The sequence below is a fragment of the Pempheris klunzingeri genome, chromosome 9 (assembly GCF_042242105.1).
Source record: "Pempheris klunzingeri isolate RE-2024b chromosome 9, fPemKlu1.hap1, whole genome shotgun sequence".
NCBI classification, from domain to species: domain Eukaryota; kingdom Metazoa; phylum Chordata; class Actinopteri; order Acropomatiformes; family Pempheridae; genus Pempheris; species Pempheris klunzingeri.
Window position 1 is genome coordinate 14,394,402 of NC_092020.1, and position 13,867 is coordinate 14,408,268.

Consider the following 13,867-nt stretch of genomic DNA (forward strand, 5'->3'; position numbering starts at 1 on the left):
ACGTATGTGAATGTGCGACATGACATCCGTGTATGAGGAGCTTCCGTGACCTCATTTTATCCCCCATCTCGCTGTTCCTCCCAACCAGAGCCAGGCCCGGCCCATCAACACCTCCGCGGGGCGGGGTCTGCACTGGGGTGCGTTCGTTTTTATGTGCAGAGAATAAGAGGAGGCGATGAGATAAATGTACTTATATTAATCCCCAGTAGGAAACAATTAAGCAATTAATGCAATAAGAAATAATGAAGCAATAATGGATGTATACAAATAATCAAGTGAGGCTAGTAAAGTTATTCACATTGTATCAACAGACCAGAGTGCACAAATTAAATCTACATGCAAAAGCTGCAGGTGCATATTCTGGGTGAAATGGTACATCTTACCATAGAATATATAATAATAATAATAATATAGAAAAATATCTATCTTTATCATGCATTTATGCTGTAATTTAAATTATGTGCAATGTGAACATAATGTATACATGAATATTGTATTAACCAATGTCTAAAGCACATTATTGATATGATATATACATATAAATTGAGCCGATTTGCATTATTAAGATAAGATAATATAATATAAGATAAGATGGACTTCATTGATCCCCCATCGGGAGAAATTTACATGTTACAGCAGCAACAAAGGCAGGGGCAAGATTAGCAATAATAGAAAAAAATAAGCAATAGTAGAAAAGTTATGCAGGACAAAAAGACATTACATCCATCACCTGATGATGTATGTAAAACAGCTATCAGGTAATAATATGGGAATGTAGCTTATATATTTTCATTATTATAGATATCTATAATGAAATGTTAATATGATATATAATATATATAAATTGAGTGGATTTTTACTTTTGTTACTATTATTTATGTCCATGTATAGAAAACAGAGGTGACAGTGATAATGTGGGAATAACAATGTAGGAATAATAAATAGCAGTATGGTATTCTGCTATACACAAAGTTAGTTAGGTATGCGTAATGACTGTTTTTAACAGATGAAGTACATGTTGTAGCAAATATTACAGTACTTGTGTATATTTTGAATGCAGGGCCTAGTGGTGGTGTTTGTTTCCTACTTGAGTGAAGTGAAGACAGCCGCCCTCCGTCCGTCTGACAGGGAAAGACAAACCGAGCCCATCTGAACATTAACATATTTAAATATAGTTTAAATAGCACATGTTGTGTCCAATGAGGGCGGCTCTATGGTAATTTGTCGGGGCTCAGGAGTAAATACGGGGGTGGGTCGTGAGCTTTTTTTTTTTTTTTTTTAGGTGTGTGTGTGTATGTGTGTGTGTGTGTTTTTTGACCAGCTGAAAATGGCGGCTCGAAGCGTCGAATCGTTCTAACTTTATCGCACAATAATAAACATAACAATATACACAGCTGTTATCACATAACATGGGGAGAAACTTTACAGAGAGGCCTCAGACGCTCTAGTCGGGAAACATTACTCTGACCACAACGACTAAAAGGAGTTAAAACGCAGAGGTAATGATAAAGAAGCATACAACTGCCGTACAGAGGCTAATGTCAGCTAGCTAGCTAGCTAGCGTCAACGCTAGCAGTCGACTTATGAAAGGGATTGTGAACTAAGCTAACGCTAGTTTACGCTAGCCTTTAACGACAGGTAAATAACGGTTGTTAAATGACACATTGGTTCATGGTATTCTTGGTTAACGGTCGCTGCTGCAGTCGGCACCAGTCTTCATATGGCGACGGAAGTTCAGCGTAAATGTTTGTAATTTTGTGTGTGTTGCTAACCATAGCTTGCAGGCTAAAGCGACACTGTTCGCTAACGTTAGCAGGGCTATCTAGCTAGACTCTAGTCAGATGTGTGTTTTTGTCCGACTGAATGTATAACATTATTGAAACATTTCAACACCGATGGGCCTTTTAATCGGTTTAACTTAACGCTACTCCCGAAACTTTGTGTCTCTTCTAGAGATTATGGAGGATCATCATACACGGTACAGCAAACGCCTGGTAAGCATCTAAACTAAACTATTAGCTCTCCGTAGCACCTGTTTTATGTTAACAACGCTATTGTTGTGTGTTTTTATTTTATCCAAGTTGTGTGTGTGTTGTTAGTCCTAATAATGTAATATATTAAAGTCCTTATGTGAATAAAAATCATAGTATGTGACTGCAGTGGCCCACTATCTCCTGGCACATTGTGTCATGGCAGTGGTCCCCTCTGTTTTTGTGTACCACCACAATAACGGTAATGAACCTGTCCAAGAGAGTTTGGGTTCAACAAAAGGTCAAGTTCACTGTTTAACCTCACTGCATCTCTGCCATGATCTTGCTTCACCTCCTCACAATCCAAATAATTAACTTAAAGCTTAAAAACTTTCCAGTGTGTACTATTATAAATATTGTTGGCACTGGTGGTTGGGAGGGATGAGATCAGAGAATAAATTAATTGAAATTTATGTAGTTAATGTCTTTTTCAGCTATTGTTGATAGGTTTGGAGAGCATGTCTAGGCTTGGTGAACACACCAAAACTTAGTGAAAATCGGCCAGTATGTAATTGTAATTCGTTGATTCCCTTTGTTGTTTGTATTAGTTTATGTGGAAACAACAGTGTGGGTTTCTTAGATATTATGAAATATTTTTAGTTGTAAATTAATAGCTGCTGTCCAGCATTCAGTTATGAAAGTGAGGTGCATCAGAGTTTAGACAATACCACATTTGTAGTAAAGGGATGGGGGTGGGGAGATCTGAGAGCGGGGTGTTGTGCTTGATCCATCTGTCTAGCCAAGCAGTTCTGCATAGGATGAATGGCAGGAGGGGAGTAAAAAGGGGGGGCAATGTGTGGAAGATTAACCCCTGCTATTGTAATGCTGTATTGTTTGGTGCCCACATGAACTAATTTGGTAGCTAGCTGGCTGATTGATAAGCTTGGATTCTTTTTATTGTCATTTAATCTTTGTCTTGATTGAAAGAATTAATTTTGTCAACTAAAGGCATTTTTAGATCCTTTTCACCACTGAGATATAAAGGACAGCTCCCTTCGGTGTTGCCTCATGTCTAAGTAATTAGACTCCAGTGACATTTTAAAAATACATTAAGGGACATTATTAATGAAGGGTTCATGGATTTTTGTGTCCAATGAGCTTGTTTTTGTTTGTGATGATTTTTCTCGACAGGGAGAGTGTAGTGAAACATCAAGTTTATCTCTCAAGTCTTTTTTTATTATGTAACTTTTTACATATGTGATCTGGACATCAGTCTGCCTGGTAGGCTACTATAACCCAGCTGTGTCATAGCCCTGAAATATCTCCAGGGCAGTAAAACGTCCCATGTTTTTCACTGCCAGTAATTTCAGCCTGCTCCTCCTGTCCTTTTGCTGTTGCTCACTAACCATCATATTGACCATGTCTGATGTGGAGGTTAACAGACACCCTCTTTTGTCCTCAGCGTACTGGTACACGGCGCCGCTACCAAGACGATGGAATCTCAGATGATGAAATCGAAGGGAAACGAATGTTCGACTTGGATGAAAAGTTGCAGTGCGTCAGGTTTAACTCTGACTTGATCAAACACATGGAGGGTAAAGGTGAGAGGTTCCAACAAGTACACTGAAACACAATATAGTATTATAATTCTTAGAAAAACATACCTGTACATAATGCCTTATAAAAGTAATTAAGGCTAGCTGTTTGATGTGTGCGCTGCTTTTGTTTTTTGGTGACTGTCACCGTGTCTGTTTCCTTTTTAGATTTCACATTTGAATACATCCAGAGAGAAGGGCTCAGGGACCCCATTATCTTTGAGACAGCTGATGGCCTTGGCATACAGTAAGTCAGAGATTGCTCTTTATTTTTTTTTTGTTGTTTAGTTGCTAATAATTTCAAACCAAATGTGAATAAACCTGTTTGAGTGTGTGTCTGGAGGGGAAAAAAATGTAAAAGAAACAACAAGGAATCGCTTTTCTCTCTTGCAGAATGCCAGACTCTGATTTCAGTGTGAGTGATGTCAAGTTGTTTGTTGGTAAGTTCATGTTTTCTGCCCTCTCAAGAGTTTATTGCTTTACTGTTAAAACTGATAAAACATCCAGGTCAATACATGGAACGATATTACCGTATTGCATAAATATTGTTTTAAGTGAATATGCTGGCTGATAAGTATCAGGAAATTGCAGGAGGGAAATGTTAAATTAGGTCTGAGGTAATTTAGGAACAGTTACAAGATGACATAGTTTATCCACCAGGGAGTCTGGCTATATTTGCTGGGCGTGTTAATCAGAAATAATACTTATTAGACACAATGAGTATTCAGTATATTTTAAGACAATGGCTTTGGGTTTAATTATTTTTGTCTCAGTTATTGAACCTCTTTTAATTCTCTTATAGGCAGTCGACGCATTGTAGATGTGATGGACGTGAACACCCAGAAGGGAATCGAGATGTCAATGGCTCAGTGGCGACGCTACTATGAGACGCCGCCATCAGAAAGGGAGAAACTCTACAATGTCATCAGCCTGGAGTTCAGCCACACCAGACTGGAGAATCTGGTCAAACGACCGGCTTCTGTGAGTGCACACGCTATTTTACACCTCAGAGTTTTTAACAAACCAAAGGTGCACATTGATAATGCAGTTTTAGAACTCTTACTGACTCATACCCATGAGCCACAAAAAGCTCAACATCAAGAAAATCACATTTAATACAGTGAAGAAAGACAAGCTAGCAAATAATTTGTCTGCTGCTTTGGTGGCTACAGAGCTTTGACTAGGTCCCAGAGTCATAAAATAATAAATTTATATACAGACGGTGGTGTCAGTCATTAGCAACAGAGTTTGGTACATCAGTTTGAATGTATGTTTTACACCATTTCCTCTTCTCTTCCTCTTATCCAGGTGGATCTTATTGACTGGGTGGATAACATGTGGCCACGCCATCTCAAGGAGAGGCAGAGAGATTCCACTAATGCCATCATAGACATGCATTATCCCAAAGTACAGAAGTGAGTACACCATGGGCCTCAGAAACTTAAAACATTTGCTGTGCTGTAGTTAAGGTACAATCTTTCTATTTCAACCTTTTGTCTTGTTTTTTGTTTTTTTTTAAATCTGAAATCCACATTGTGTTTTCCATCCTTCCTCCTCTCAGGTACTGTCTCATGAGCGTGCAGGGCTGCTTCACAGATTTTCACATTGACTTTGGAGGCACTTCCGTATGGTACCACATCCTGCGTGGAGGAAAGGTCAGTCTGGGTCTCAGCAACATACACACATAAGAACGATACATTTTAAGGTTTGGCTGCCTGCAATGACGCAGTGTCATAATGAGGGACAGCTGTTATTTTCAGTCACGGTGTTAGAATAAGAGTAAATGTTTGTGGACCATCACTCCATCTATGCATTTAACTTTTTGTCAATGCACATTAGCATAACTGAGTTCTTGTTTTGTATGTGTTGTATGTGGTTGAGCTCAGACCACATACATGACCTTTAACCTGTGACCCCCTGCAGGTGTTCTGGCTGATTCCACCCACACCACAGAACCTGGAGATGTATGAGAACTGGGTTTTATCAGGAAAGCAGGGAGACATCTTCTTGGGGGACAAGTGTCATGACTGTCAGAGGATAGAGCTCAAGCAGGGAAACACCTTCATAATCCCATCAGGTCTGTTACTGTTATACATTAGTGACGCATACAGACATGTTGTATACACAGTTACACACACTGTCTCTACCACCACGTGTCTCCAACATCTCATGTCTTGTATGTTGTAGGGTGGATCCATGCCGTGTACACCCCAGAGGACACGTTGGTGTTTGGGGGGAATTTCCTCCACAGCTTTAACATCCCCATGCAGCTCAACATCTACAGTATTGAGGATCGCACACGGGTGAGCAGCACCAAACAGTCACTGTAAACCTTTTGCTGTTGTTATTGTCTAACTGGCCTCTTCACACAAATGCATGATTGTGTCAGATTTTGTGATTATGCAAGGCATGATTCAGAGTCTTGTTCTGTGGAATTACTCACAATTAAAAGAAATGGTGAGACAATAATTTCTCAACAATATAACAACAGTTAGAGATGCACTGATATAAAGTTGTTGTTTTTTTGTCTCCTAATACTAATACCTGAAGTTGGGGTAACAACAATTTGACTATTAACAACATAAACAATTTGACAATTTGATGCAACTCTTGCATGTCAGCATGCAAACATGCTCTAGTAGGACCCCCAAATACAAGAAGGGGCCTGAAAATGAGCATGATGTGTCTTTCTCAAAGCAACGATAGTATGCACTATATTGTGTCACAGTGGCATTGGACTAAACAGGGTCATGAAGATGCAAAAATTATCAAGCAGTTTATTTCCTAATCTGTTTCTGTCCTCCTCATCTAGGTGCCACTAAAGTTTCGCTACCCATTCTACTATGAGATGTGCTGGTACGTCTTGGAGAGATACCACTACTGTCTGACCGATATCTCCCACCTCACTCCCGAGTTCCAAAAATACTCCCTGGGCATAGGTGAGGATGAATGAACTCAAGAAAACATTGCTGACCTAATTTTTTTTCTTTTTCTCACACAGACACACAAATGAATCCATCACTGACATGAACATCGACCACCATGTTCTATCTGTTTTCAGGGCTCACCCAGGCTGACCTTGAAAATTATGATCCTACCAAGAATGGCACCTCTAATGGGGTTGACATTAACAATGGAAATGAGGAGATGGAGTCCAAGAAAGAAGAGGTCAAAGAAGAGGAGGCAGCTCAAGTTACGACACCTCAGGCCATGCTGACTTCCTTTGAGCTGGAGGGACTGTCTAACCTTCTAGGGAAGCTGGAGGAGCTGCCACCCCACAAAAAGTGTGTCCCTGCAGGCATCAGGAATGCTGCTGCCCTGCTTGAAGACATGAGGGTGTGTGTTGTTTAAGTTCTTTGTGCAGTTCATCTCACAGTGCACTCACACCAACTACATTTAAACAGATATTATACAGATGGCTACTACTGCTTTTATGGTGCTATGCCATGGCAGATCCACAGATGTGTTTGCATAAATATGTTTATAACAAATAAATACATATTTTGTCTCAGAATTCCTTTTTTCTTCTCCACTTGTCCAGGCTGTCCTGAAGGCACATGCCAATGATGACCCCAAGCTGTCCTACACTGGAGAGCCCATTGTAAAGTGGCCCAAACGAGTGAGTTAGAGAACAAATGTTTAATAGACTTTCAGTATACTTGGAATACAGAGCGTACATACTTCTGTGAAGAGATGATGATGATATCTGTTTGTGAGCGAGAGCGATTGTGCCTCAATTAGTTTTATCCTCCTCTTTTTACTGCAAATATACTGTTTATTTTTCACATAATATTGTTATGATTGACTCTCCCCTCCCCTTTAAATCCAGTTACCAGCTGGTATATTTGTTCTGATCGTAACTGTAATGGCTCCGTCCACATTTTATATCTTGTAATTGTGTTAACTTACTATTGAGATCATTTTAGGATGTTTTGTTACATTGCTGTTTGTTTTTACTGTGTCTTGTAAGGTGTCCTTGAGTGCTTCGAAAGGAGCCTTTTAAAAAATGCATTATTACTATAAATAATTAAGCCGTGGATAACGGCTCATCAAACAAGGCCCCAGCCCTTTATGTATTTACTTTTAATATGCCATTTCTGTGTTTTCCTGCTCATGTTCCCCCATACAGCCATCATGGTACCAGCCCCCACCTCCTCCTCCCCCTGTCCTCTACCGTCCTCGCTTGGGCCCCAGCCTCCACAAGCCTCAAAGGCCCACCAAACGCTCCTCCATCTCTGCCCTGAGGCGTAGACGAGTGAGGTGCAAGCGCTGTGCCGCCTGCTGCAGGAAGGAGTGCGGCACGTGCCAGTACTGTCACGACATGAGGAAGTTCGGCGGGCCAGGGCGCATGAAGAAGAGCTGTATCATGAGACAGTGTCTAGCAGTGAGTTGTCATACCTGTCTTTGTATTTGTGGAACCAAGTAATTGCTGCCCCATTTTATATGTGTGCACCGCATATACAAGGAGAAGGTGTTGGACTGATACTCAAAATTGTGTTTAGTTACTGTTGTCAAGTGTCATTCTTTTCAACTCCACAACTCTTCGTGCTTAAATGCTGATTATCAAAGAATATTCAAGATAACCAATGCAACAAATTGTTTAGGTTAGCACAGAATTTCTAAACTATGCCTTAAAAATGTGCAGTATTTACTTGTGACTTCTTGTATATATTTTATATTAGCTTTCAGAATTGTAAATCACAATCTGTATCAGATCAGATCCAAAATTGATGATATTTTACCCGTAGTAACATTGATTAATAACGTTCATATATTGCTCCAGCCTGCCTTGCCCAACACAGCGCGATGCGCCATATGTGGAGAAGGGGAATCGGATGAATCAAATCCGAGCACTCACTCGCTCATGGAGTGCTCTGTCTGCTCGCAGATTGCCCATCGTCAATGCATTAAGGTAAACTGCTTCAGACATGGTGAAGGCCATAAGCCGAGTACATTACCCAATTATTGCATGGTTTGTTTTGCTGCCAACAAAGCTGCATTTGCAGGTCAGATCTGGTAGGTGGTGTTATAAACTTTTAACTGTTTTCATTTCAGGAGCCTGGTGAGGGGAAGATCAATAAAGACTTGCCCAGCTGCTGGGAATGTCCCAAATGTTACCAAGGCAAAGACACAGCATCCGAGGTATCAAATGCATAACTTCTCACTCCCATTTACCCTCTGTTTCTGTCTGTTCTCAGTTCATTAAATCTCCAGAGCAGCTTGTCCTTTCTTCCTTTCTCTTTAAAGTTTCATTTTTCAATAACTTTGACCCGTCATGTGGTGGTTGTTATTATTCAAAATGAACAATTACACCCTCTCTTCTTCAACCCCACCTGTCATCTCTTCCCGTTGTCCCACACCAGTCTTCCAGCGATGAGGAAAGTGAAGAGTCAGAGGGCTCCACCTCCTTGCCACCGTCCAAACTTGCGTATAGGGAAGGCATTGGTGTGGGTGACGGGGTGAGACGAGCAAGACGTAGCAGACCCCCATCCCGACCCACAGCACCACCACCTTCCCAGAAACTGCTACTGCAGCATCAACAGAACCGCAAAAGAGCAAATGCACTGGAGCTCAGACTTAAGAAGAGGGTAAAGTGTTTGGCCATGATTTCTTTTTTCACTTGTGTGAATTGTGTTTTTGTTTTTGGGTGGGGGCAGGGAATGTGCAGTTTCTTTATGCCTAAATTAACCAAATCTCTCACTTTTTCCCCGAAGAGTTTTTCAGATTAATTCATTTAATTCTTAAGTGATCGATCCTGCTATGTTTTCAACTTTTGCACCCCTAACCTGTTTGTATTCATGATCCTCACTGAGTTAAGATGCTTTAAAAAAAAAAAATGCACAGTGACAATCTGCACAATGGAGAAGATGTATTAATTTAACATGTGGACAATTCTACATATCCTAAAAACTGATCTGAAATTGGTTTGGCAGGTGCCATAGACGATGTGTGGCACCTCCTTAGACTTTTGGGTGTGGGTGTGTTTTGTTTTTTTTTTCTCTATTTGACATTTATCTCATTCCTCAACCCTGTTTCTGTTTGTTGCAGATAAAACTGGAGCGCAGCAAAATCTTAACGGTAAGCAATGCACTTATCTCTGTGATGTTTCTGTATTATATTTGAATAATACTACAGTGAATTTGGTTTCCCAAATGGATGTATTCATCCATGATGTTCATTGCAAAAAAACAGTACTGCTTTATTACACATCAGGGTAATTGAGATGTGGCACTTTTTTTGATGATTTTTGAAAAGCTTTTTCGGGAGCTGTATTTGAGTTTATCATTTGAAACATATGTTTTCTTATTGCCACTGGCCATTCGTTTTGTTCTTTCCCTCCCAACAGAAGCAGGCGTCTTTAGATCGTTCGCCCAGGCTGCTGAACTCCAGGGTGCTGTCCCGGCTACGCTCTCCAACCAGCAGACTATCTCAGGGCAGAGGCCGGGGCTCCACCTGGACAAGTGGCTCCCCTTACCAGACCTCTACAGGAGGAACTGGGTCCTTCCAGCAGCAGCAGCAGCAGCAGCAGCAGCAGCAGCAACAGCAGCAACAGCAGCAGTCTTCCCTCGGTCTGGTACTCGAGCCCAAGGGAGAGCCCCGCAGAGGGAGGGGAAGAGGGGTGAGGCTGCGTGGAGGAGGAGCAGGAAGAGGAATCAGAAGTGGTGCGAGCCACGGAGAGTTGGAGGAGAGCGAGAGCAGCAGCAGCAGCAGCAACAGCAGCAGCAGCGACGAAGAGGAGGAAGATGAGAGGGGGCAGAACAATGGGAGGGGGTTGGATAAAGAGAACCAGCCACAGTCAAAGCGAGGAGGACGGTTAGCCAAAGAAAGAGATGAGGAAGGCAGTGAGGTGGCCAACCAAAACGGTGCGGAGGAGGATGAGGAGGAGGAGATGGAACAGGACAGTCAAACGGGGGGTAAAGATGGCTCATATCTTAAAGTGACACTTCAAAGGCCAACCAGGGCCAAACGAGACGCATCAGCTATTGTCCCCAAATTGGAGGCTATCGCCCCTCAGACTGCCACTCCAACAGTACACAACCAGACCAGAGCCCTCGTCAGACCCCCCATTAGAAACCACGGCCCCTGTCCCGATCAACACTCCAATAGGCACACACCACCACACACTCGCAGTGGTCACACAGACACTCGCAGCTCCCACCCAGAGAGGCTGGAGGCCTCTAAAAGAACCAAGCTGAGCAGGCCCGCTAAACTCAGCAATGGCGCCTCCAGTTCTACATCCTCTGAGCTTCCTCATCTCCGCACCCCTCTGTCCGCCCTGCAGGAAGGAGGGGGCGAGGCCGACAGGGAGAACGGCGGGAGCGGGCCGGGCTGCGAGAGGGAGGTGTGGGTGTCCGTCTTCCGCTACTTAAGTCGAGCAGATCTCTGCGTCTGCATGGCTGTATGCAAGAACTGGTACAAATGGTAAGACAACTCAACTAATATATATGTTTTTTCGGGAGGGGGGGACACAAATCTCTCATAAAACCTTCAATCCCATCAACAGATAGACTGTGTTAATGTGCCAGTTAATTAACATTGAATATATAACACTGCTCATCTCATATTCAGGTTGAGAGCACTAAATAGGCTTCCACTACATACTGTAGTGTTTAAAAAAATAAGGTGATGAGACATCTTTGAATTGTAGTTATTTTACTTTTAGTTTCACGCTAAAAACCAAGAAGAGATTTAAAAGAGTTTGATAAAAATGGATGACTATGTCAATAATGAATGGATGTGTTCCTCATGAGCTCTGTGCTTGTCTGTAGGTGTTTAGACAAGCGGCTTTGGGCACGAATTGACCTGAGCATCAAACGCACCGTCACTCCTCAGGCCCTAACAGGCATCATAAAGAGACAGCCCGTCACGCTCGATCTCTCTTGGACCAACATCTCTAAAAAACAGCTCAACTGGCTTGTTAGCCGCCTGCCTGGTAGGTAAACACACACATACACACACTCTTTCATACTTCTTATTCTTATTTAATTAAAATATTCCCAATGTTGGATATGTAAATAAATGTGATATGAAACAAAGAAATCACATCAATAAATAGGGTAAAAATCCATTTGTTTCATTTATGGTCATTTATTTATTGATGAATCCCAGGGTTTTCAAATGAATTCTGAATTAGTTGCCCTCTAACACAAATTAAACATAAATCTTTTACAGGGCTGAAGGATCTGATGCTGGCAGGTTGTTCGTGGTCATCCATTTCAGCTCTCTGCTCCTCTGGCTGCCCTCTCTTGCGTTCTCTCGACCTGCGGTATGCAGACGGGGTCAAAGACTCTCAGATCAGGGATCTAGTCACCCCTCCAGGTGAGCAAAGAGGAGCCTCAGAGGCTACAGATTGATGGGCACAAAATCAGTCAATTTGTCCAGTAATTAACTCTTAGCGCATCTTATTTTATACGACTTTCATTTATTCATCATTTTCCTTCCATTTTGCAAACAAAAACAAAATTTTTTTTCCCCTCCTCTTCCCAAATTGCCTCTGTTCCAGGCTGTGACAACCGCAGTCAGTTGCGGACCATGCACTGTTTGCGACTAGCAGGCCTGGACATCAGTGACTCCACTCTGCGCCTGGTGATCCGACACATGCCCCATTTAACAAAACTGGACCTCTCCCACTGCAACAGCCTCACCGACCACTCCATCAACCTGCTGACTGCAGTGGGCTCGTCCACCCGAAACACGCTCACAGAACTCAACCTGGGAGGTGAGAGATTGATGTGCCCTGCCAATATGCGAAACACAGAACACATTTTTTGTACAAAGAACACACACACACACACTGGGTTTGTTTTACTTCACTAGTACTAATGTGTCTGTGAACCTGTCTCTTCCCCAGGCTGCAGTAAACTGACAGACACTTGTCTAAAGTATCTCCGCCGCCTCTCTTGCATCTCGCTGCTCGATCTGCGAGGCTGTAAAGGCGTCTCCCGCAAGGCCTGTGAGGCCTTCATCTCCGAGCTGTCCGTCAACACGCTCTACTGCCTATCAGATGAAAAACTGATCCAGCGGATATCCTAAGCACCTTCCTCCCCTGACTGCAGAGGTGATTCAATGTGTGAAAGGCAAGAGAGTGGATACTGATGTGAATCTGAGTTACACAAAGGACACAGACAGGGAAGTTCACATGCACCTGTGTCACATTAAAGGAGGGGTGGGGTCTAAACTGGGAGTGCTTACTCACTTATTGGTGTTGGTAAACGCATTTGTCACAGCTGGAACAGTGTTTCTTTTTAACATCATATATATATTTTCTTCCCTGTACCTAAAAAAGAGACTCAGGAGCTTTATTTTTTCTGTTGGTTCTTTTGGGAAGAGATGGACAGAGTTTGATGCTTGGGGTGTAACTGCATTGTTCTGGTTGGCTGAGAATCTTATTTATCATGTGACTAATTTTAACACATTTCATTTCACCTACATTCGGGTGCTCCATATAGATGGTTATTTTTTTGTCAGATTCAAGAGAGTGAACATTAAGTTGTTTGACGACTTTCGCTTTATGCACATCATCTATGCGTTGAGATTTTTTTTTTTTTTGGGCGCAACAGTGGTCCTGCAGTATGCTTGATAAGCATACATGGACATTGAGTGAATGTGGTTGTATATGAGGGTAAAAAAAGACAGTGTGAGAAGGCAATCGATATTGGAACAAGACCTCACCCCCCACCCCCAAAAAAAAGGGCAGGGTGCATTAAGTATATGGGGTAAGCCAAGGATTAGGTGTCAGATAAATGGTGCATCTTTAAACAGCCGTTAGACTTCAGGTGCTATTATTTCCAAACTTGCTTTGTTTTTGTACAGAGACGACATTTAGAGCAAAAGTGTTAATATTCTAGATGAAACTGCTCCCCACCCCTCTTTGATACACTTTTTGCTTTTCATGGATAAAGAAAATGTGAGTTTCTACTTGTCACTGAATTTCATGACCTTGTCCAAATCAATGTAGAGATGTATGATTTTGTTTGGGTGGGGTTGCTCATTTCTTTGTTCCCTTAAAGTGTAGTGGTTCTGTATCAAAGGTCTCCTCCCAGACTGCTTCTCCTGGCCATATCCCTTCAAATGAATATAAGTATATAAATATATACTTTTGTGTAAATGTGTTTTCCTCTTTTCGATTATAAAAACGGGAATCCTGTAGCATTGTAATTATTTTCAGAAGCCTTTTTCACTTTATGTTATTTGTGTTATTTTTCAAGAAAAATAAAAAATGATAAACAATGATTCAACTGTCTTCTTCTTAGTGAAAGTGGAGGAAATGCCCAACAGCTGCACTGCTAGTCCTGCTTGTTT

At 41.9% G+C, this 13,867-nt stretch overlaps 1 protein-coding gene across 1 annotated transcript; it reads left to right on the forward strand.

Annotated features, from left to right (window-relative positions):
• The first annotated feature begins 1,327 nt into the window (after positions 1 to 1,327).
• On the forward strand, positions 1,328 to 13,798 carry kdm2ab (lysine (K)-specific demethylase 2Ab). The gene is made up of 23 exons (XM_070836554.1): positions 1,328 to 1,499; positions 1,954 to 1,994; positions 3,433 to 3,571; positions 3,734 to 3,812; positions 3,959 to 4,005; positions 4,368 to 4,546; positions 4,874 to 4,980; positions 5,127 to 5,220; positions 5,489 to 5,642; positions 5,753 to 5,868; positions 6,378 to 6,504; positions 6,627 to 6,901; positions 7,107 to 7,184; positions 7,695 to 7,949; positions 8,349 to 8,477; positions 8,621 to 8,707; positions 8,929 to 9,153; positions 9,614 to 9,643; positions 9,912 to 10,987; positions 11,335 to 11,498; positions 11,738 to 11,884; positions 12,069 to 12,284; positions 12,417 to 13,798. Exons 2-23 carry the CDS (start codon positions 1,959 to 1,961, stop codon positions 12,596 to 12,598), a joined length of 3,942 nt encoding a protein of 1,313 aa, XP_070692655.1. The 5' UTR covers positions 1,328 to 1,499; positions 1,954 to 1,958; the 3' UTR covers positions 12,599 to 13,798.
• The last annotated feature ends 69 nt before the right edge of the window (positions 13,799 to 13,867 follow it).

What these genes read in the sequence shown, in the direction of transcription:
- kdm2ab (XM_070836554.1), top strand. Translation starts at nt 1,959, where the DNA reads ATGGAGGATCATCATACACGGTACAGCAAACGCCTG. An exon ending in GTATTGAGGATCGCACACGG is followed by an intron (nt 5,869 to 6,377) that starts GTGAGCAGCACC and finishes CTCCTCATCTAG; the next exon opens with GTGCCACTAAAGTTTCGCTA. An exon ending in CCCATCGTCAATGCATTAAG is followed by an intron (nt 8,478 to 8,620) that starts GTAAACTGCTTC and finishes TTTTCATTTCAG; the next exon opens with GAGCCTGGTGAGGGGAAGAT.